The 24444-nt window shown below is 36.7% G+C and overlaps 1 protein-coding gene across 2 annotated transcripts in view; it reads left to right on the forward strand.

Annotated features, from left to right (window-relative positions):
• LOC114649920 (uncharacterized) overlaps nt 1-10906 on the forward strand; it is a 47538-nt gene extending 36632 nt beyond the window's left edge. Inside the window, exons 7-8 of one of the 2 annotated variants that reach the window (XR_007934806.1) lie at nt 3670-3761; nt 10295-10906. Coding sequence is in view for 1 of the 2 variants with exons in the window: in XM_028799295.2 (XP_028655128.1) it covers nt 3670-3761; nt 10295-10821 (619 nt within the window). In the remaining variant the exon portion in view is untranslated. The remainder of the gene's footprint in view (nt 1-3669; nt 3762-10294) is intronic. The other variant, XM_028799295.2, reaches the window with a different exon arrangement.
• Nucleotides 10907-24444: the final 13538 nt, after the last annotated feature.

Raw genomic sequence — 24444 nt, forward strand, 5'->3', positions numbered from 1 at the left:
ATTGAGATTATTTACAAGTATGAAAAAGAACAGCAGTCTAGCACATCACCTTATTCATAAAAGTTTCCTCGCACCATTACTCTTTGGTTCTGGCATTTAACCCAATTTTGTACTATTTATTTACTCACTACACCTTAACTCCCAATGTTTTACTTTAACCTTTTAACCTGTCATGGGGTGCCCCACGAAAAGTGTTATGAAAATCAAGATAAATATCATATCATCACATGCACTTTTTTCTGATCATATGCTTATTGAAACACAACCTCCCCTATCTGAACCCATGCTGACTGTTTACTAATACACCTGTTCTTGCCATGTGATGCTCGATCTTTTCCTTAAATAATTCCTTATATTAATTAACACGTGATGGATGTTAAGTTTACTGGCTTAAGGTTGCTTGCATCAGCCTGATCACTATTTTATATTATTTGTTTTTAACGTTTACTGCTTCCAGTCTTCAAAAATGTCCTCGGTGTGTAGAGATTTTTGAAAAATAAGCATGCACTTCTTTAGACACTCTAGACAGATAGATACTTTATTAATCCCAAGTTGAAATTCACATACTCCAGCAGCAGCATACTGATAAAAAACTATTAATTAAAGAGTGATAAAAATGCAGGTAAAACAGACAACAACTTTGTATAAAGTTAACGTTTGCTCCCCGGGTGGAATTGAAGAGTCGCATAGTGTGGGGGAGGAACGATCTCCTCAGTCTGTCAGTAGAGCAGGACAGTGACAGCAGCCTGTCTTTTACTCTAGGGTAAGTGTTATCTGAATTTGGCAATTTATTTGAATTCACACTTTTTAATATGCAATTTCCAAATTGCTAAATACCTTTTTGATAGTTTGTATAACTACTGGGAAGTTGTCAGCTTATTCAAATATGAAAACTTCAGGAAAATGCAAATTTAGAGCAGTTGCTTTGCCTAATGCACTTAACTTCTTCCTCCTTGACAGTTTTTCTGTGTTTAATTATTGCTAAAATATTGAGCCCGTTTGGATCATCTTTTGCCTTTTCCACACTGTTTCTTTCTAATTGTCTGGTAGCATTCCTAATATCTATTTTATTGTTTTGCTCACAAGCTCTCCAGTTAGCACTAAAGTTAGTAGTTACGTTTATTTAAAGCCTCATAATCCTAAGGCCTACTCAACTGCTTTGCACAGAAAACGATAGATGAGGTAAAGACAACTTTCAAATATGTGTTTTAAATTTACCTATAACCACCTTCCATTTATGCCGCCGTGTTCTTCCTGAAAGTGCTTCTGGCATCCAGCTTGAATGCACCTTGTAATTTCTCACTGTTTAACGGATACAGTTATTCTCTGTCAGAGAATGGTTTGCAGACATGGATTAGGGAACAACACAGCCTTCACTTTTCAAGGTAAGAAATTTAATCCCCATATCTTATTATTTTTAGTTCTGTATTTTTCCAGATATTGCAGTTATTAAAAAATTGTACAACAGTACCATGTTAGCAAGTTTTATTATCTTTATTTTGAACTACATATGGCCTTTTTAATGCAATCCCTTTAATACAAATGCTTCCATCAGTATAAGTAGCACATTAAGTATAGTCATTATGTTTTGGTAATGTTCTTTATATTTGGAATAACGCTTCAGGTAATAGTCTCATATCTTATTTTAAGTCCTCAATTGTTTGGTAAGAAATATTGGTTAGCATTTCTTCCTTTCAAGTAAAACACTCAGGTTTGATTCCTAGAAGACGCTACTCTTGTCTATTTATTTTTCTTACGTACTCCAATTCTGATTTAAAAAATGTACAAATTAGGCTGAAACCACATTTCACCTTGCAAATCATAGGTAACAGTTCCCATCCAGCATTCCCTTTGCACCCAGAGTTGCTGCAACATGCCCCGAATCTTAGCATACTTAAAATTGAAACCTCCATCCATTTTCTGATACTAATTTTTGTTTATATATATATATAAAAAAAATCTGCTGTAGTAATGCATTCTTATATATTTATATAATATATGTAAGTTCAAATTTTATGCATTTTTTAAATACATTTTTACTACATTTTTATTTAAATATATGATTAAGTTAAGCGATAATAACATGCTAGCTAAATATAAGCAACTATACTAGTGTATGTGAATATGTATGTAGAGTATATATTAAAGTACATGCACAATTGACCCTTTTTGGCATAATTTGATATCTTTCGTGTTATTAGAATGAAAAAGGGTAAATGAGGTGTATGCTTTTGGGATGAATAATTTTAAGAGAAGGTTTGTATACAGTCAAATATCAGACCTTGTAGTTTGTTTATTAATTCAGCCTTTCGATCACTATTCTACAAAAAACAATGTAGCAGTGTTTGAGTTTTAAAATGAAACTGTTTTCTCCAAACTTTGTACATATTTAATGCTTATAAACCTACTGTATATGTATAGCAAAAAGTATAACTGTTTGATTCTCTGTATTTATGATGATTACCAGTCTCACAAAAAAGAAATAAGACCACAGCCCCATACATAAGCTCACGTGCCTTCAGAAAACACTACTTAATGAGTAAGAGCTAATATTGTGCAGTGGTTAACACTACTGCCTCACAGTTCCAGCATCCTAGATTCTCATTCTGGCCTGCATTCTGTCTGTATGCAGTTTGTACATTTCTTCCCATGTCTGTGTGGATATCCTTCCCAAACCCCTAAGGTTTGTATGTTCGGTATGCATAGAAGTTGTGCTTAGAAACCATCTGGTGCCTTTTCTAGGACCGGATTTGGCCTTGTGTAGTAGGCTGCTAGTATAGGTTCCAACATACCATGATCCTGAGCTGGATTAAGCAGTTTTTATATTGTATGGGTGAGTAGAGGGCTAAAAGGTCATAAAATCTGAATTGGGTGTCCGTTGGGCTACATCTCTAACCTCTAGGTGCCCAGTGCTGGCTGTTAAGCAAAGACTTGGCACTGCTAGAAAAATTCCATAATAAAGCGAATAGCTCATACCTTGCTGTCCTGAAATCAGCCTCTGAGGAAAGTCGAATCTTTTTAAACTGAGATTAACAGTACAATGGATACTGGCTATTACTTTAAAATGACTTCTTTAATATGAACACATTGACACATTGTGAAACACAAGGGTAATCTTCACAAAAAAGTTGGAAAGAGAACCTTGGACATACAATAAATGACCAAATAGTGCAGTGGAGAGTAGTATTTTAGAGTCCTTCAAAGCTTGACTCAGTGTTATCATTAAGGAGAAATTAGGTAAACAAGATTGGTAAGCTTTATTGATCTGAATAGCCTGATCTTGTCGAAAAGGACACACCAGGACCAACTTTCTGCTTGGATGAGTTCTTATACTATATAGTATATATTAAAGTAATGTTTACAATAATTAGTACTTTATGTACCTATGTTGAACTCAGAGCTGCTGGGATAAGTTCCAGTCTCCACCAAAAGCCTGATTAAGCAAGTTTAACCTTGTTACATTCTTATTAATTTTCTATTCACTTTATTATTACTAATGTACAAATTACTAACCAGTTCTGATTTAAGTATTGTAAATACATTTTTATATCACTCTTTAACTAGTCTGATTTAGAGCATCTCTCAAAAAGTAAATGTTAACCCTTTTAAAGTCATTAAATTTATAGTGTTGTTTACATAACTACCTTTAAATTGTTCCAATTTTGTCAGTTCTAACAAAAGGATAAAGCCAAAATCCAAAATGCAGAACTCAACAGTTCAAGGGACTACAGCTTCAGAACAGATGCACTCCCCAGTAGCAGGTATGATTAGCTGCTTTAGACTTTTTTTGGGGCTATAGTTAAAAAGTTTGCTTTCCTTTTATGATTTTGCTTTGCCTGCAGATATCTTATTAGAATCGAATTTTATATAGTTTTGTGGGGAGTGAAGCTTCATATTAAAATATAAAAGCACAACTAGATATGTGCTTTGTGAAACCATTTTTTAAATTTTCAAGACCAACTATCTGTAACACTACATTACTTCGTGTCAACAAGGTGGAAAAAATGTACAGTAAAATAACTTCTATTTGGAATTTACCATTTCTATAACAAAACACAATGTAAAAGAATCAGGCCTGTGTTTCCTCAAAAACAAATAAAAAGAAAGAATCACACTTTATTGTGTGCCTAAATCTTTTTGTTACAATAACTTGTATACAGTTATAGACTGGCTTGAAATGAACTGTTTTAGTTAATAAAATTGTGAAATTGTAAAAATGCCTTTATATGCTTCCAAACAAATTTGAATTTCATGCTTATGCATTAGAAAGTTGTGCTATGCAGTGAACAAGCTGTGTTAAGCATGTGTAATAAGTATATGTTTAATATGTCACTGTGCTCTGTACAAAAAGTATTTTACAAATCCACTCACATGTACAGCTAACACAAGGCCAGATTTAGCACACAGGAGTTCACCATATAAGAACTGCTAGGTAAGCTTTTTAAGACCAGACAAGACAAGTTAAGGACAATCTGTGAAATGGGCATTGTACTATTTCTGTGTGTCAGTCAGCATGACCTAGGTAAATCATGCCATTCCAAACAAGTAAAAGATCCAAAGTGGGGGCCTGCACATGGAGAAAGGGTATAAAACCTTGGAACATTGCCCAACACACCTTTTGAAGCCGACAGACGGATGGCAGAAAACATCATCCGATCTGGAAAATCCTTCCAACGTAGCGACGAAAACGGCAGACTCTATACACACTACCCAAAAGGTCTTGTCATGGCTTCCTCGTCTGTTATGCCACATAAACTGCCATTAAGGAAAGCCAAGTTATTTCTCCTATGTGATTTCTTATTGCCAAATCACTAAGGGATTCTGCAATTCGGATATTATATCTATTTAGTTTCGGGTTATGTAACATGCCGCAATTACAAAAGAACTTATTCCAACCAGGGAGCTAGCGCCGCCATGTAGTTATAATTTGTGCACATCTGTAAATGTGATGAGCTGTGAGTGCTCATCCAACACTGCACTGATAAAGGAAATTTTTAATTTGCCATTATTTGAAATTACAGTAGTAAAGTACATATGTACTGTCTCTGCCCATGTTGGATGTGTACAAATACAACAGAAAGCTAAACATTGTTAATTAAAAAGGGAAATTTATAATTACATTACAATGAAAATAGTGTGTGTTGAATACAAATTTGGGCATGTAGCTTAGTTATTTGATCCATCTAGTTTTTTTTCCTATTTACTTGGTGATAGAAAAATATGTAATGCTAACCGTGATGATAAAGTATAATCTCCTGACATTTTATGTTTTAAGTGGTGGGGCCTCCCACCACTCATTTAAAATCGGACACTTTGAAAGTTTAAATCCTAAAAATTGTTCTTGCAGAAACGAAAAGAGGCACTGTACACTTTGTGAGGCAGAGATGACATGCAAATTAATTCACATTTCCCAGTATCCTGATGACAAAGTTATAGTCGCTGGATAAAATGAACGATGAAGTACAATACTGGATCAATTTACAATAAGGAATGTGCTCTGGTTCACAGAACTGTAGGAATTTAAACATTTATATATCCTAATGAGCTCATAGTTCATTCCCTGAGTTTTACAACTGACTCAGCAACTAGAAGGATAGGAGAAAAGTTTCTTTTTTTTATGATCTATAACCTCCAAATCATTGCTGTTGTAGACACCCACCAGTCTTAGTTTCACTGTTAAATGTTAAATTAACCTGTTTACCTGCCAAGGGAATTTCCAAACATGATTAAGATGACTGGCCACAAAATATTCTAAAGTGGCTCCAAGTGATTCAGATCAGTTTGTTTTGGCATAGCCCTCATCGCCTAGTGTAGTCTTGGTGTACTGTAACAAGTTTAGGTAAATGCAACTACAAGCTAATTACATAATGAATGCTTTTAAATTTGCAAGAACAAAAGGTATCCCAAAGTGAACATAAATGGAACTTAATATCTGTCCCTTTAATATCATTTTTAAACTGTTTTCCTCGCCTCTGTGGCCTTCACCTGGCCAAACTACAGTCCACAGTATCCCTAGAGAATATAAACCTGGCAAGATCAGTTATAGTTCTGGAGACCTAGGCCCACACAGTCTTGGGCATGCTACAGTACAAGTTTTTTCTGGGCCATCTAATGTGGTGAAAAAATAATGTAAGTGATGTTCAGATTGTAATCATGAATATGAAGTTTCATACAGAAATGTGCAGTGAAGGCAACCTTTTTTAACAGTAAAGGAAAATGTCAGTGTCTTGGTCACATGACCATTTTCATTATATTTTAGTGTTTACTGTTACACTTTTGTGATAAATTCATACATAATTTTAAATCACTTGCTTAATGGTTATAATGATTGTTGCTACAGTGTAATAACTATTTTGCATAGTTCTTGTCTGGGTATGAACTTGTTTTATTTTTATTTAAAATATTAAAAAATAAAAAACTCAAAAGATTTTTAAAATTTAAAAAATATTTCCTTAAAGATTAAAATTGTAGCTGGGATCATGCACAAAAACGGAGTAATTGAGCTAAATGTAGCTGCATATTCAAAAGACATTCATTGTTTGTAGGTGAACAGTGTCTTCTTTCTTGTTACAAACTCATGTCACATACAATTAAGTACATTCCCGATGTTTTAATGGGTGTCGCAGGGGCAATGTTTAGATGAAATGTAAGGTTAGGTGTTGCACAGTCTTAGTTTCTAAACAGCCTGCATGAGACTGCATACCACAACAAAGTTTATTTTGTGTCCCTATCTGAACACGAAGCTGTGACATAATTTAATGCCTAAAACAATCCAATGATGATAATCTAATCCAATATAAGGTAGTGTTGACATCCATCACTTTAAGTATAAATATGTTATCGTTGCTTGCACATCCATGACCCTATAATAGATAAGGTTGGTTTGGAAAATGCAATGAGTTATGTTTGGTATGAAGGTTGTTTGTGTGAGAGACTTCATCAATATTGTCCAAAAGGCATTCGTGATATTTAAACAAATCACTTAGTTTAAGGGTCTTCACAATAATGAATAAATAACTTGAGGAAAATAGCAAGGAATCCTGGTTATCAAGTTGATGACTATGCAGTCAAACAGTACGCGAGTGAGTATAAAGATAATACCATACGCTACTTAAATATATCTACCGTAGATACTCGTGTATTAGTCGATCTCGCAGATAAGTTGAGTGTATTTTTAAGCTGAAAATTACGAAATTTGTTATGACCCGTGTATAAGTCGAGGGTAAAATTTGACCGCTATCAGAGATAGAGGGCGACAATCAGCTGTTAATGGTGACAAAACTCACTGTCACGTCACAGGCATTCCCTCTGTGCTTGGAGAAATGCTAGTCTCGTTGACCCGGCAACTAATCCTTGTGTGTGCGTGAGTTGCAAAATGTAAACAAATGTAAACAAAGGCAAGATGGCATCGATATGTCACAAGGGAGCGAAGCGAGTGCAGAAAAGAAAACTCTCACCAGACGATGTTTTGCACATTATCGCTGAGTCGGACTCTGATTTTTCAGAATCGGATTTTATTGACAGTGATCAGGAATCGAGCAAGAGAGTGAGAAGCCGGCATCATCTGATCAGACACCAGCTGATGCCGCGGCAGCTGAACACATTCGCGCAGCCGATGCACCTACGGCAAGGTTCACTTGGGAGGAATACCCAGACATTGATCCGTGGGAGCCGAACTGGCTACCGGACTTCACAAAACAGCATGGCTTCCTGTTGGACACAACAGATCACCCGCTGCTGGACTACTTCAGGCTGTTCTCTTCTGATGCTGCTTTTCAGCTACTGTCAGACGAGACAAACGGGTAGGCAGAGAAATTTTTTGAATTGCAGACTGCGTTGCCTTGGTTCTTTTGATTCCAAATCTGGTTGCACGTGGCAGCTAATGGTATGTTTGTTATCCAAAACCTTCAAAAGGTAATGCTCAAATTCAAGTAGTTCACAGTTTAAAGAATTATTTAATGAAATTAGAAAAAAACTAGCTAATTAGCAATAGTATTGCTGGCTTATAATTATTTCAGAGACCATGGGAAACGGCAGATGACCGGTGACTTAACACCGTGAAGCGTTGAGTGTACAATGTCATTACCCAAATTCTATGGACAATTGTGTTGCCCCGCGGATAAGTCAACCCTGTTTTTTTGAATTAATTTTAAGGCATAAATTTTTCGACTTATACGCGAGTATCTACGGTATATCTTTATGGGGACTGCTAAAACACTCAAAGCAGGCAGAAAGCGTTACCTTTAAAGTTTGGCTATACAAAAGCTATAATAAATTAATTAAATATAAAATAGCCTCCTCTAGGCACAGTTTTCATGGCATGGGAAATGGTTATGAATTTTCATTATATATATATATATATATATATATATATATAATATATAAAATCCCTTTGTGCGTCCAGGTGTCTGTGTGTGGGTGTCTTCTGATGAAGTGCGCATGCGCGGGGCACGGTGCGATGCGTGATATTACTGTCAGAGAAAGTTCGAGGCGTTTTAAGGAAATACAAACTAGTATTACTGTCGAGAGGAAATTAAAGGTACACAATACAGTGACACATATTACAGCCACATACAAGCCAGTATTACTGTCAGAGGAGATTAAAGGCATATTACCGACGCGCACGCCTGTATTACCGCCAGAGAAAATTAAAGGTATATTACGGATGTACAAGCCAGCGGACGTACAAGACGGTATCCTTCAATAAGGGCGCGTACAAAAAGGCGAACCTCAAAAGGGCGACCTCAATTGGGCGCAGCGAATAAAGGCGCGCGTAAATAAAGATCTGCACCTTTGTTGCTCTTCACATATTCCAGAGCCATCCATCCATCCATTCTCTTCCGCTTATCCGAGGTCGGGTCGCGAGGGCAGCAGCTTGAGCAGAGATACCCAGACTTCCCTCTCCCCGGCCACTTCTTCAAGCTCTTCCGGGAGAATCCCGAGGCGTTCCCAGGCCAGCCGGGAGACATAGTCCCTCCAGCGTGTCCTGGCATTTGAACTAAATTATCTACGAATGCCTTTATTCGCCGCACTCAATTGAGGTCTCCCTTTTGAAGCTCGCCTTTTTGTGCGCGCCCTTATTGAATAGACCGTACAAGACAGTATTACTGTCACAGAAAATTAAGGACACACAATACACGGCGGCAGCCCACGAAGAACGGTCAGCTCAGCAAGTAAACCTCAACAAAAGAAAGGCTGAAAGAAAGAAAAATACGACCAACAAAAAGAATGAGGTCAAAGTACCTTGCCATTTAATATAGACTGTTTCTACTAATGTTTATGCACTACTGTTCTAGCGCCCGTTATTGTAACGGGCTAAATGACTAGTTTATATAATATTGTAGCAGCGGGATGGATGCTGCTAAATTTGTCTCTGTGAGAAACATTGAAGTACATGTATTGTAAGGCTACCTTCATTGTACTAGGAATCTTTAACAGCACATTATTTTCAGCATGTCTACTTTCCTGCTTTCCTTCCTTCCATACTATCCAGGATTATTACAGCATTTAAGTAGCCACCTGTCGCTTGGAGTTGCCACTGGTGATGTCATGCCTTTCAAATTCATTCTTTTGACATGCCTTTCTGGTTGAACTTTTGGAAGAAACGTGAGATTCCCCTTGACTTGCTGGTTAACTTGCATAAAAAACTGAATGTTTACTTAATGTTTTTATATGAAAATAAATGTAAGGAAAACAAACGGAGCACAATCAAATACCGTTTTGGGATGAGATGATTATTTATTTGATCTTTCTTTTTCCTATTTTAAAAAGGAGGCAAGAGGTTACCATTACAACCTTGCAAATTTGTTATCTTAAGAATTTCTCCTCTGGGTTTCAACAACTTGAAAGAACATTCAGGTGAAATTGCCCATATGATGATGATGATGATGTTTAACTGTAAATTCTAAATCTTTTATAAAGGTTGAATCTTGTACTTTTATAAGTTCTTTTTGAAAGCAACATAGCACTTCAGCTTCTTCTCACATCACACGTATGTGTACTTCCAGGGTAAATGGAGGCACTAGGAATTGGGTGTCCCCTAAAATGTAGCAATGTCACTTCTAGACCTGGTTCCTGTAATGTACAGCACCGCAGCCTTGCTAAGGTAGCAGTGGGTGTGTCTGTCATAGAAAAACACATGCTAAGAAAACAATGAACTGATTTCATTACACATTCTTGTTTTCTTGTGTTATCCTTTTAAATTGGTTAATGGTGTTTTTGTAAGGCCATAAGTTTACAAGATCAGTAATACGCTATATAATCATCTGTTTTATTGCTCTTTCATGTTTTTCAGATTACTGGGTCCCAATTGTGCAGCAAATATGCACTCATCCTTCTTCACAAGGATATCCTGCTTTACAGCCCAGTACCCCCATTGTACCATCCGTAGCATTTCCAGAGACCTCATTTTACCCCTCGCCAGTTATGCTCCATGGCCTTTCAGAGTATTCTAGTCCAAAATTATTTCATTTTCCTAGACCCTATAACCCCATGCAGACATATGGAACTTCTGGTAGTATTTCTTCAGGTCGAAATAATTCATTCTCTATACTTCAAGGACAAGGCCATTACATGCCTCAGCTCGCTCTCCAGCCAAACCCTTGTGTACTGCCAAATTCTGATGTCACCTCTGCAGGATTTTTTTACGATCACCCAAGTTTAAATGCACAAGATCATCCGTTAAGAAAGAACTTACCAATGTCTCTACCATGTAATGTCAGAATGTCAATTGATTCTTGCACACCTCTGCCTGAGGAACACAAAAGCATGACAATGGCAACTACTTCTAAAGTGCTACAGTATTGGAACGGAATGCCTTAACAAGGTAGAGTAACATTCTTCATATTAGTACTGTTCATAATTGTAGTAAATAAAATAAAACAATGCAACATATGATATTACATCCCTCAAAAGGTTAAATTCATGGCTTGAGATTCTGTTTGTGGAGGTTTCTTGTTTGATTTCAAGCTGTGTACCAAAGAAAAGCTGATCGGCTTATTTATGTCTCTAAGTTGACCCAGTGCGAGTCCCAAGATAGGCAAACTATTTTTTGGAGAGGATTTCTGTTTTTTAACTTTATTTTTGTAATTTATTTTTGCACCAAGCCTCAGAGTGCATGCACAATTGTAAAACTGTAACACGATAATATGAACTTGCTAAACCTTTCAATAACCTATAGTAAATTACCATTAACAGTATGATTTGATTTGACAAAGTTCATTTTTGTTCTTGCTTTAATCTTCTTTGTTTATGTGACACTATTTGCACTGATGTCACAGAAGTGATGATTCAAATAAGGTGGCATTCTCGCTATGTATTATCCCTCAGTGGACATGCAAAGTTTCAGATTCTTTCTTAGTGTAGTTAGCTTCCTTCTTAACTGGGTCGTACTGTTGGGTTTTTGCTTTTTGGTTTTAACTTTATTTTGCCTTCAAGATCAGAATAACCAGGCAATCTAGAAATCAAAGGTGCCAAGATATAAATGAAAAGCTGGCATTTTGATGCCTTGCTTGTCCTGACCACGTCTTAGTCTATGTATATCATCTTCTGATCATTTCTTCACTCACAATAAGCCTCGGGCACTTGCTTGTCTCATAACAATGTTAATATAAAGTTCTTTATAGTTCAAATATGGCCAGTTGACAACCTGAGAAAAAAAAAACCAAAAGCTCCAGTCCGCAGCATTAATGGAGAAAACGTCTGGAGAATGTGTGTGGTCCATGGTTGGTTATAATTGACCCAACCACAGTTCTGACGACCTAGGCCAATTGGCTAGCAACCCTTATCTAGGTTATTCTATCATAAGTACATGGTGGACAATATAAATACTGAGTATAATCCTTTTCATTTTGATCGCAAAGGACCCAACATCTGAGGTCAGGGTGGGCTTCTTTGAGCCTGAATAAAAAAATTAAAGTGTATTCATTTTGAAAAAAGGTTATTGGAATGAGTAATGAAAAAACATGTTTCATTTGTTAGATTATCATTTCAGAATATTAGTTAAAATGAGTAGTTCCATAACAAGCAGGATACAGATGAATAAAGAGCAAAGCCGTCACCCATATTATGAACATACTTTATCCGCTATAGTGTTAAAGGTATAAAACACCCCATTGTTTTTGTGTTCTGGTGAGAACACCGAGGCAAGTGCATTGCACGTCAGTCAGCCTAACAATGTTTTGGTATTGTGAAGTATCTGGCATGCATTTAACAACCTTGTACAAACATAGCGCAAATGTGTAAACTGCACACATCCAAGCCAGAAATGAAACCATGTACCAAGATCTGCGAGTTGAAAACCTCGACTTGTATCATGTCTTGTCTCTAACCAAGAATCTTTGTTTATAATTTTGAACTTCAAATGTAATTGCATAAACGCATAAACAATATGTGTGTGTGTATATATTATAATATACTATGCCAAATTGTAATTATCATTTTAATTTAGCACATGCACCAACTGGGGATTTGCAGAAACATATATAGACCTAAGGTGAACAAACGAACTCCGCACACAATGACAGCCATGAGACTCGAACCCAGGACACTGGTCCGTGAAACAACGGTGACAATTCCTCTGTATTAGGAATTTTATTTACAAAGCAAGAAGAGATGAGCAAAAGGAACTATTGCAAAATATGAAGTGATGAAAAAAAAAATCCGCTACTTTGCTAGAATTGCCTATGCCGGTAGAGTGGCTTCAATGACTCAAAAGCCATCAACAGCAACTCTTGCCCATCCTTTACTCTCTCAACAAAACCCTTGTCAGTGTACCTCTCTTACAAATTGGTTTTGATATGCTAGCAAAGACTTTAAGGACACTCGCAGGAAGTAGCTATTAATATTTAGTACAACACGTGGCTGCTATTGGAATTGTTATCTTATGAAATCCTGTAGCTGCTGAGTTTTTTCCGCTGCACACTTAAAATATAAGGTATAGGAATCTAAAAGGTCTGTCTTCTTCCGCACAGAGCAGAGTTTCAGCATCTTTCTACTTAATGGTCCCATGACTATATAGTAAGTAGGGTAAATAAGGATACTAGATAACAATGGTGCTATTTTGTTGCTTCATCTTTTACAACCTACTACCTCACTGCATATTTCATTTAAGGGCACTAGTACTGCCTCATCAGTGTCTTAATTTAAGAATACGTTTAGAATGTAATGGGTTTTAACATGATGTTTATAATTGTATGGCTGGGTCCCATATGGTGGCTCCACTATGTTTCTTCAGCCTGTGCCCAATTAGGCTGCACTAACTGCCTGGTCACCTAGGCTCCATGGCAAATACTGTACTACTGCCACTCTGGCTTCAGAAACAGGTCTTGATATTTCTGGTCAGGAAATGGTTGGATGCAACACCAGGTTTATAGTCTGGTAGTAAAGAAAGAACCAAGTCCTTGGATGATTTTTTTTTCAGTTTACCAGTAATGTACATTCTCTTCCTCCATGTTTTGCATGACTAGATTATGGGAGAATCAGATGCAATATGAAAATGTACAGTAGGTTGCTACTGTTAACTGTGTGATGGAATTTATAGCCCCTCTGCACTGTCATACAGGAAATGTGTGAGTCTTCCAGTTAATTATGCTGAAGGTCACATACCGATCCCTGACACACCCTACATACAATTTTCTGGAAGAACTTTACTAGAGGCCCAATTTATCACAGGTTAACAAAACGACCAGCAGGTTAGATGTTATAATAAATACAACAAACTCTCAAAGGTTTGGGGTTTCCGGCCCCGTATACTGTACAGATTGCAAATCAAAATAAAGAATACGGTCATACATATAACATTCTATCATAACAGCAGACATTTTGGATCTGGTGAAGGGAGCATTTATGGGGTGGGACCGGAAACAGATGAATGGAATGCTGGGAAGGAACCAAGGTGCAGTATGGGAGCTGTGACGTCATCAAGATGGGACCAGAGGAAGGGATGGGATGCAGAAGTGGTGGCACATGGTTTAGGGAACCTGGTCAAAGTTATGGCGGTGTTGTTTCTGTCTTTCTGTAGGAATAAAAGAGAGAAAGGGTTAGTACCCCGTCTTTCTCCCCTGGCACAATATGTTCCATTGCTTGTCAGGTCTTTATGCAGCTCCCTATCTATGCACGCACGTGACAGTGTATTGGTGATAAGTGTGTGTGTGTTCACACTGCTATGGACTGGCACCCTGTCCAGGGATTGTTGGAATAAGCTCTAGCTTCCTTTCAGTCCTGTTCTCTAGATAAGCAGGTTTGGCAGTTGGATGAATGAATGTTTTTGTTTTTTTGTCTTTGTCACCACGTTTCATAACCATTTTTAAGTCTGTATTTTGCTAAAAGGGCAGGTATCTGGTGGCTGCAGATGTGGCATGTTGCCAGGCAACTTGGTGTGTGGTGTCGGCACAATTTTGCTGTAAAGGGGAGCTGTGTGTTTTGCGAAGTGTCTGAGCTTCGAGTAAACAAGTGAAGACCTTCATGAGAGATTCTGCATTTAAGGACAAAAAAATAATAAACCTTACAGAAAATTATTATTGGCATTCAATCGTGCTTCATTTTGATCTAGAGTATGGTCTTAGTAATGTACAAAATATAATTAATAAATTCTGTGCAATGACCTTACTACTAGCTGACCAGTTGATAAAGCCGGCATGTCCATTACTTTTCCAGCATTCATTATACAGAGTGCACCTTACTGAGTGTCAAATAAAAACACAGTAACTGGACAGTGATACATCACTGTGATCTCAAAATACTTCTGTTACTTTTCTCCAAGCCTAAGCCTCAAGGGCAATAAGCAAAGCAAGAAAAGTTATAGTACAGAATCTTGGAGAGACTAACAGATGTAAATTAAGAGTTTATCCTGGCAGCATCTGACACAAGGCAGCAAACAGGTTCACTAACGCATATACCCAATTCACACAGGGCCAGTTTATCACCAATGGTTAATTTAGCACAGTTAATATGTGGGAAGAAAAGTAGTCTACCTCAAGGTGAGTCCATACTTTACAAATAGAGAATGTGCATTGACTGTATGTGATTTGAAGTAGAATATTGGATGTGTGAGGTGGCAAGTCTAACCACTGTGCCAGTCTGCTGAGGCTATGTGCTGTACATTGAGGGCATACAGCATTACCTAATGTGTAGTATATAATTTGTGGATTTATATTTTGCAATGTGAAATGCAGTGGATTTTACAGCTTATTCACATTGTTCATTCTTTTTAATGTGTTTGTTTTTTTATTAGGTAACACAAGGTGCCAAAATAAAGGAGATGGCACATGATTGCACTTGACTGCATCAATAAACATCCCAGATCTCAATGATTCAAACTCTCAAAGCTGTTCTGTGTGTCCAGATTGTCCACTGTTTAACTTTTTCCTTCACTGTCTTAACTGTTAATAGAAGTTTAGCCTCACTTCACTTGTACAGTTGAAAGCACTGTATTTTCTGTTGCTAAGCAACTGAGTCAATCTGCTCTACTTTAGTTGATTTTTTTCCCCCCAATGTATTTACTTTGGTTTATCAAACGTGGACTCAAAATGATAAGCTGGCTGAAAAATGTATTTTCATGGACAGCTGAGGGGTAACAAATTTGAAACCTTTCTCTAAAATTTCCTGCCCTTGAGAATCTGACACATGTTTGGTCTACTAATTTATTTTTTTCGGTTCTGCTTATAAATAAAAGGTTATATTTTAAAATGTTACAGTGCCATATATGTATGCATGTTCTACATTAATGTTCTTTAACATTCTACCATACTTCATGTTTCTCTGTTTAGTACATTAATTCATCTAATTCATTTTCTATGAGTTAGACACTTTTTGCATCGTGTGAGTTTGCTCACTTATATGGAGCTCCTCCTTGTGTTGGCCCCTAAGATCTTCTTGATCTTAAAGTCAAATTTTTTTTTATAATTATTCCCTTTTTTGTGCTGGATCTAAAAAGAAATCCTGTAACAAGAATAACCAATACAATATGCATTCATTATCTTACTCTCCTATATTGGATCTGTACTCTTCCAAATGTTTTTGACCAATGGTATGCAAAGAAAGAACCACAAGCATTTTTGTTTTATTCTGAGCATTAATAGTGTGAATTTTTGACCCTACTACTCTTACGCTCAGCCTCTTTAAAATGAGTTTCAAAATGTGAATTCTGTTCATTTTTGTTTTGAAAAATATAAACGGCATATGGCAACCAATAAATGATTTAGTTCTAATATTCTTTATTAAAATTTTCTTTGATATATATGACATTTAGTTTTATGTTGCTTCACGTTTAAATGTCCCAATGAGATTATTTCAGTAGTAGGTGTAAAAAGTATCATCAATAAAGCATTTTCTTTCAATTCATACATTTGCAGTCCCACTTTTTCTGCTTGATGGTCACAGGGACATGAACCCAATCTTGGGGACATTTGGTGCAAACCAGCATACTGTGGATAGGATGCTGTTTACTTTATAATAACTTGCTGTTAGGCTATAGCCGGGGCCTCACCATGGCTCAAGTGTCTTTTCTTTTCATTTTTTTTGTGTATTCATTTGTTATGTTTCTAAAAATGTTTTGTCATTCTCCTATGTATTTTCTGATTTAAGTATTTAATACGTATTTCTAATTAGTTGGATATTTTTGTTATATTCATTGTATTTGTGTGTTGATCCAAAATCCTTTAAAAGCTTGAAGAAAACTCTGGACTAGTGCTGTGATATTTCGTATATTTTTAAGATTTTTTTTCACTTCATGAATTCCTTTTCTTATGATTCTTTGGTTTCCTGTTTGATTTTGATTACTGGATTGTGGACGGCGTTTGTATTTATTTTACGTTTTGGTTCCTTCTTACATTTGATTTTGTTCTTCATTTGCTAAATTATTTTATAATGTTTAAAAACATTTTTTTTTTTTTTTTTGTATTTGGGTATAATATTTTTGTAATGGTTCCCTTCATCTTTTAAGCCTTGCCCACATTATAGTGTGTAGGCTTTAAGCCTGCTTCATGAGTTTGTAGGCCAGGCTTGTTTTGGGCCTTCGAGGCTTGCTGTGTGTTTCTGGGCATCACTGGAGGTTTGAGGCAGAGATTATGGGGTAAAGCCATTTGTGAGTTTTGTGAAGCTGGCAGATGAGAACACTGGGCACACCACACCCCTTGCATTTCCTTCTATGCCTACTGGCAGGCAGAGCTGTTATCCAAGTGCAAGTCTGGGTACATTTTACTAAGGCCTAGTACACACAGACATGGATACTTTTGAAAATGCTGTTTTCATTTTAAGCTTTTCATGTACAGTACATTAGAATTTTCAGATTGCTCACTACAATTTTGTCAGACACACACAAATGACAAAAAGCATCAGTCTTGTTTGATTAGCAAGTGTGGTTTATCGTCTAGGTGCACCCTTTTGTTTGCAAAGAAAACCAAAATTAAGCCAAAATGATGAAAGAGGGGGGAAAAACAAAACCTTTTCTTTGCCTGAATAGGTGATGAAGTACATCTGCTTTTCAAGGTTCCAAAGGAGAATAAGGTTGGCAAAGCCTTGGAAGATATAAACCAGGAGTCTTGCCAAAATAAATACTGTGAAATTTCCGAGTGTTTCTGGGCATGGTACTCGTTGATTAATGCAGAAAAATTACGAAAAGCCAGATCTGATAATTCCCTTTGTGATCTCATCTTTATGGTCAGAACAAACTGAAGCCCCTCTGCCTATTCACATGACAGTTGTACATCAGCAGTTTTGAAAAGCTCAGTTTTGCTCATTCAAAACAATACACTTTCAGTGCCTGAAAATGCCATTTCAGAGTGGACAGGAGGCCAAAGTGTGTGTGTGTGTATGTATATAATATATATATAATATATATAAACTATGTGTGTCCCAACTAGGTTCTTTACTAGGCAGGCAACTCCTTTCATATACTCCAAAGATTTTGATAGCATTAACTCTCTGTAGTGTCCTTTATTTGACGCTGCACATACACCGTGTAGGGAAGGAAAAGACACCACACTCTAGGAGAGCCAGAAATGCAAATGAATATTTATGGGACAAGTTCTGGTTGTGTGCAAAATTTTGAGATTTTAAGGATTTTATCACACTTTTTTGCACTATCAGGCTGCATGGTAGCAAAGCTGTTATTCTCAGAGCTCCACACAAAGGGTTTACTTTCTGTCCTAGTCATTTCTTGTGTTAGTCAACAGTAATTCACAAATCTGTGCATATTAGGTTAATTTTACTGTCTAAACAGGCATATGTACAGGTAGCGAGATGGGGGGTGGGGGTCTAAGAAGTCAAAATGTAGTCCCTCAGGACCCAGGTCTGTCATAATTGGCAACTCCATAAGGCACAATGTTAGAATTCCAAACTATGTTAATTCAGTAGTTAAAATGGATGCCTTTGTCCCTGGAAGTAATTTCAACAGAAGCTAAATTGGATTTTTCTTGGTGACCACGAAGTATCTACCTTATTTCTTGCATGTTGGCGTAAACATTATCACTTTGCAGCAATCTGAGCTAATAAAGACCGCATTCATATTTTTATGCTCCAAAGCCAAAAGAAGATGTTGGAATTTAGTTGTTGGGCTTTTTTTTCAAGATTATATAGAGGTGATATGGTTTATAGCCAATTGCATTCCCTTCACTGCTGGTTATATACAGTTAGGTCCATAAATATTTGGACAGAGACAACTTTTTTCTAATTTTGGCTCTGTACATTACCACAATGAATTTTAAATGAAACAACTCCGATGCAGTTGAAGTGCAGACTTTCAGCTTTAATTCAGTGGGGTGAACAAAATGATTTCATAAAAATGTGAGGCAACTAAAGCATATTTTAAACACAATCCCTTCATTTTCAGGGGCTCAAAAGTAATTGGACAATTGATTCAAAGGCTATTTCATGGCAGGTGTGGGCAAGTCCATCATTATGTCATTATCAATTAAGCAGATAAAAGGCCTGGAGTTGATTTGAGGTGTAGTGCTTGCATGTGGAAGATTTTGCTGTGAAAAGACAACATGCGGTCAAAGGAGCTCTCCATGCAGGTGAAAGAAGCCATCCTTAAGCTGCAAAAACAGAAAAAACCCATCCGAGAAATTGCTACAATATTACGAGTGGCAAAATCTACAGTTTGGTACATCCTGAGAAAGAAAGCAAGCACTGGTGAACTCAGCAACACAAAAAGACCTGGACTTCCATGGAAGACAACAATGGTGGATGATCGCAGAATCATTTCCATGGTGAAGAGAAACCCCTTCTTCACAACAGCCAACCAAGTGAACAACACTCTCCAGGGAGTAGGCGTATCGATATCCAAGTCTACCATAAAGAGAAGACTGCATGAAAGTAAATACAGAGGGTGCACTGCAAGGTGCAAGCCACTCATAAGCCTCAAGAATAGAAAGGCTAGATTGGACTTTGCTAAAGAACATCTAAAAAAGCCAGCACAGTTCTGGAAAAACATTCTTTGGACAGATGAAACCAAGATCAACCCTCTACCAGAATGATGGCAAGAAAAAAAGTATGGAGAAGGCATGGAACAGCTCATTACCCAAGGCATACCACATCATCTGTAAAACACGATGGAGACAGTGTGATGGCTTGGGCGTGCATGGCTGCCAGTGGCACTGGGACACTAGTGTTTATTGATGATGTGACACAGGACAGAAGCAGCTGAATGAATTCTGAGGTGTTCAGAGACATACTGTCTGCTCAAATCCAGCTAAATGCAGTCAAATTGATTGGGTGGCGTTTCATGATACAGATGGACAATGACCTAAAACATACAGCCAAAGCAACCCAGGAGTTTATTAAAGCAAAGAAGTGGAAAATTCTTGAATGGCCAAGTCAGTCACCTGATCTTAACCCAATTGAGCATGCATTTCACTTGTTGAAGACTAAACTTCAGACAGAAAGGCCCACAAACAAACAGCAACTGAAAGCCGCTGCAGTAAAGGCCTGGCAGAGCATTAAAAAGGAGGAAACCCAGCATCTGGTGATGTCCATGAGTTCAAGACTTCAGGCTGTCATTGCCCAGCAAAGGGTTTTCAACCAAGTATTAGAAATGAACATTTTATTTCTAGTTATTTAATTTGTCCAATTACTTTTGAGCCCCTGAAATGAAGGGATTGTGTTAAAAAAATGCTGTAGTTGCCTAACATTTTTATGCAATCGTTTTGTTCACCCCACTGAATTAAAGCTGAAAGTCTGCACTTCAACTGCATCTGAGTTGTTTCATTTAAAATTCATTGTGGTAATGTACAGAACCAAAATTAGAAAAAAAAAGTTATCTGTCCAAGTATTTATGGTCCTAACTGTACATGTTTTGCAAATAAAAGCATAGCCTTTGTGAATAACTTGGGTGATTTTTGGAATCCTAAAATATGGCAGCAAAACTGCTTGCCTGACTGATCAGAGCACAATCCAGGCCACAAATTTGTAATCTTCAATCACAGGGTGTTGGTTATCCCACCTGTTTCTATACTGTAGCTGCTACCCAAAATCTTGGTTGTGGGGCAACTTTAAATTTAGTATTGAAGCAAACTCTAAATCACTTGGTAACCAAGACATAAAGAACATAATTAGACCAAGAGTTAAAATCAGATTCCCCACTGGTGTGCCTGTATTAATAACTTAATTCAAACTAAAACAAAAACTACATCAGTAGCAAAACATCTTTGCAGTTTAAAATGCTGCTTACTAAATATTTTCTTTCTTAGAAGTAAATATTTTTTGATAAATGATATTAAATTGAGTACAAATTCTGATTTGTGTCATCTGACTGAAACCTACGGATTAGTAAACCTGAAACTTTCCTTAGCAAAGATATCACCAAAGTTATTTGTTTGTATATTTATAAATCAATAAATACAGGTTGAGGAGGTGAGCATGGAATAATTGTGTGATGAACTAAAAACCACTTTTGAAAATGTAGGCAAATTTACATCACTTTAGCCACTCGTATTAGTATATTAAAACAGATTCTAGCATAACTATAGTGCTAGTCTACAGATCACCAGATCCATATTCATTGTTCGTGACTGAATTTGGCACCCTTTGGTCTTATTTAGCCATAAGTTAATGATTGTGTAACGTTGATAGTGGACTTCAATATGCACATTGATGTAGAAACTAACATTTTCAGCAAATGTTTTACTTATTTGTTAAACTCTGTAGAGTTTTTCCAGACTGCCAATGGCCTGACTCATAATGATAACCACACATTAATTATTACTTACAGATTGGAGATTCAAAATGTAAATATTCCTTAAGTGAAGTTCATTGTGATCACTACTTAATTACATTTGATTTGGTATTGCCCATACCAGTGAACTAGCAAATTAAAACAAGGACAGTGCAACATCTGGATTGTAACTCTGTATCAAAATTTGTAGATAGTTTGAGAAACTCGAGCTTAATTATGAAAAACAGTTTAGATTGGCTAAAATCAAATTACAATTATAATTTAACTTTGAAAGAGGCCTTTGATATAGTAGCTCCAATTTAAACAAAAGTTGTTTAAGGACATAGAAACTCACCCTGATTTAATGAGAATACTTGAGTTCTTAAATACGAATGTTGAAAATTGGAGTGGAGATGGAGAACGACAAAGCTTCAGGTCTTTCAAATTACATGGACAGAGTGTCAAGAAGTTTAAAACAAAGAAAAAAAAGTCCTTAAAGCTGTCTTGACTACTATTTTAAATTAAGAAATAGCAGCAGTAATAATCCTCGTTTAATGTTTTGGTTAGTCTAACAAATGGGAATTATAAACTACAGTGCAAAATACCTTCAGACATTAGCAGTACAGACTTTATGAACTTCTTTAATGAGAGAATTGACAGTATAGGATCCCAGATCTCTGTGACACCTTGCAAAATTAATATTGGATTGGCAAACACTGTCTTACCTTGCATGCAAAACTTTAGCAATTTTAATTTCTGAAATGAACCACCTGTTCCTTAGATTCAGTGCCAACTAAACTAATAAAAAGCTCAATGGAAGTTCTAGCAGCACGCAATCTCACTTAAGCAAGATGTATAATATATAAGTCTGGAGACCACAATGAGTGAATTTAGGTTAAAACTGGGCTGGGATCATTAGACGGCTCACTAACTGTTATGTTTCTAAACCAATCCAATGCCTCATGAAGGTGGATTTTGAAACGTTTAGGAGCTGTGATTTTTGTACTGCAAAGATCAGAGGTGCACCCATTGACCTGATCCAAGAGACCGCAAGCTTCTGTTTAACATCTAAAGTCAAAAACTTTCCTTAAAACCCTATTAGACATATAAATGTGTCAAGACACTGCATGTTTTAAAAATAACCTGATGCAAAAGAAAAACCTTTATGTAGCACGATTGTACGTTGGCATGCCACAGTGTCATTGGATGAATGGTAAACATGAATGATATGTTGTTGTAGGTGCTGTGTGTGCTCTCTGTTGTTCAGCATTATGACAATAGTTTAGGAGTTGATGTAAACTTGAAAGAGCTGGCAGCTACATTCATGAAAATATGTATTGCAAAATATGCTCTTGAAATAAATGGTGTGTCACACTGTTTCAAAAATACTGCCGTTAAGGGAGCTGATAACGAAGAGCAACAGGAGATGCAGATATCAGTACTCAAAACATGCCAATCAAGAAATCTGCCTAAAGACTCCAGTAGATGCACAGATGAGGCTGCACGATATCCACCATCTGACTGCACATCTAAATAAATAATGAAAAAAATTTACCATCACTAAAAATGCAAACTTGCCATGACAAAATAGTCGCAGTGTTTTAGCATGTTGTATATCTGCACAGCACAATGCTTATCTAAACTCTATTTGCTGTTGCATGATGCAACAGTCCAACCTTACATATCACAATTTATTTGAGAATTTGAGGCCTGGTTTCCACATCTGTCATAGTACAGAAACTGCGCTAATCCGTGTTGTAAAAAAACATTTTGATATCCTTTGATGAAGGAAATTTCACAGTAATTATGTTGTTAGATTGAAGTGCAGCATTTGACACTATTGACCATTCTGACTATGCCTAGTTTAGTTCTTATTTGTCAACTGATTGCAGTACATACAGAAATGTGCTGACAGAACGTCTGTCAGTATACCTGGAAGCTGCAGGGCTCAGTACAGGGACCTTTACTGTTTTCACTTTATATGTTTCCATTGTGGGTTATCATTAGAATACATAACATTAATTTTCACTCATATCGAGAAGACTTCCAACTATACATTTCTTTTATACCAAATTACATTTCTCCAATGCTGTCCTTAATTAGTTGAGTCAGTGAGTTAAAGGATTGGATGGATAAGAACGATTTGTCTGAATACAGAAATAAAATAGAAACGTTAGTTTTTGGAGGTAATGATGCTGACCACAAAAACATTCTTTCATTTTTTAACTCTATTGAAACCTCCATTAGTTTTACTGAATTAGCATACAATTTAGGTATTATCTTTGACACTAGCTTGTTCTTTGAAACATATAATAAAAAACTATCCAAAATGTTTTTTCCATCTTAAAAGTGCTGCAATATTAAGACATTTTCTAAATATGCAGAATCCTGAGAAATGAATTCATGCATTTATTTCTATTAGGATTGACTTCTGCAATACATTATCCACTGGCTGTTCATGTCATTCTTTGTGCAGCTTTTAGTTAAATCAAAATGTTGCTGCAAGAATTAGTTCAAGAACCAGAACATACAAACACATAACTCCAGTTCCCAAGTCCCTGTGGTGGTTCTCATTTAAACTTAAGGTGGATTTCAAAATCATCCTTCTAACATATAAAGCCTTAAATAGCCAAGGTCTTGCTTCCTTATCTGAACTTATTATTACTTACAAATCGGATTGCACATCGAGATCTCAAGATGCCAAGCAATTTAAGATTCCAAGGATTATTAAAGTAACATTTGTAGGTTGAGCATTTAGTTACAGGCCCCAAAGCTGTGCAATGATCTGCCTGCTAAAGTAAGAGGTGCCCCTTCAGTCTTAGCTTTTAAATCCAGGCTAAAGTCTCACAACTTTAGTCTAGTATACCTTGACTAGAGCTGTTGATTAGCTGTACATACTGCATTTCTGTTTCTGAGTCATTTGTACAACAATATACAGTATGTTAATGCAGTTTTTAAAAACCGTTACTAACCCTTCACTATTCTGTTTCTCTTCTCGGTATCCTGCTGTGGCACTTTGTGCCACTGCTCTCCTGCCAGCCTTTGTCCTGCAAATGGAGAAGACATTTCAGTTAAAGGAGTATTGCAATCATCAAATGGAAAGATTCCCTCATCAGATTAGCCAGCCAGCCAGCCCGGATTTCGCTACAGAATGCACAACAGGAGGAAGGGGACAATTTGGCCGTAGTGTCCTCCTCCTTTGTCAACAGGCTATAGTTTGACAATTAATTAATGGACAGATATTGTTGGTTTTCATTTATGTTAAATAGCTTCTGCTTTGTTTTCTGAATGTT

The sequence above is a fragment of the Erpetoichthys calabaricus genome, chromosome 4 (assembly GCF_900747795.2).
Source record: "Erpetoichthys calabaricus chromosome 4, fErpCal1.3, whole genome shotgun sequence".
NCBI lineage: Eukaryota > Metazoa > Chordata > Cladistia > Polypteriformes > Polypteridae > Erpetoichthys > Erpetoichthys calabaricus.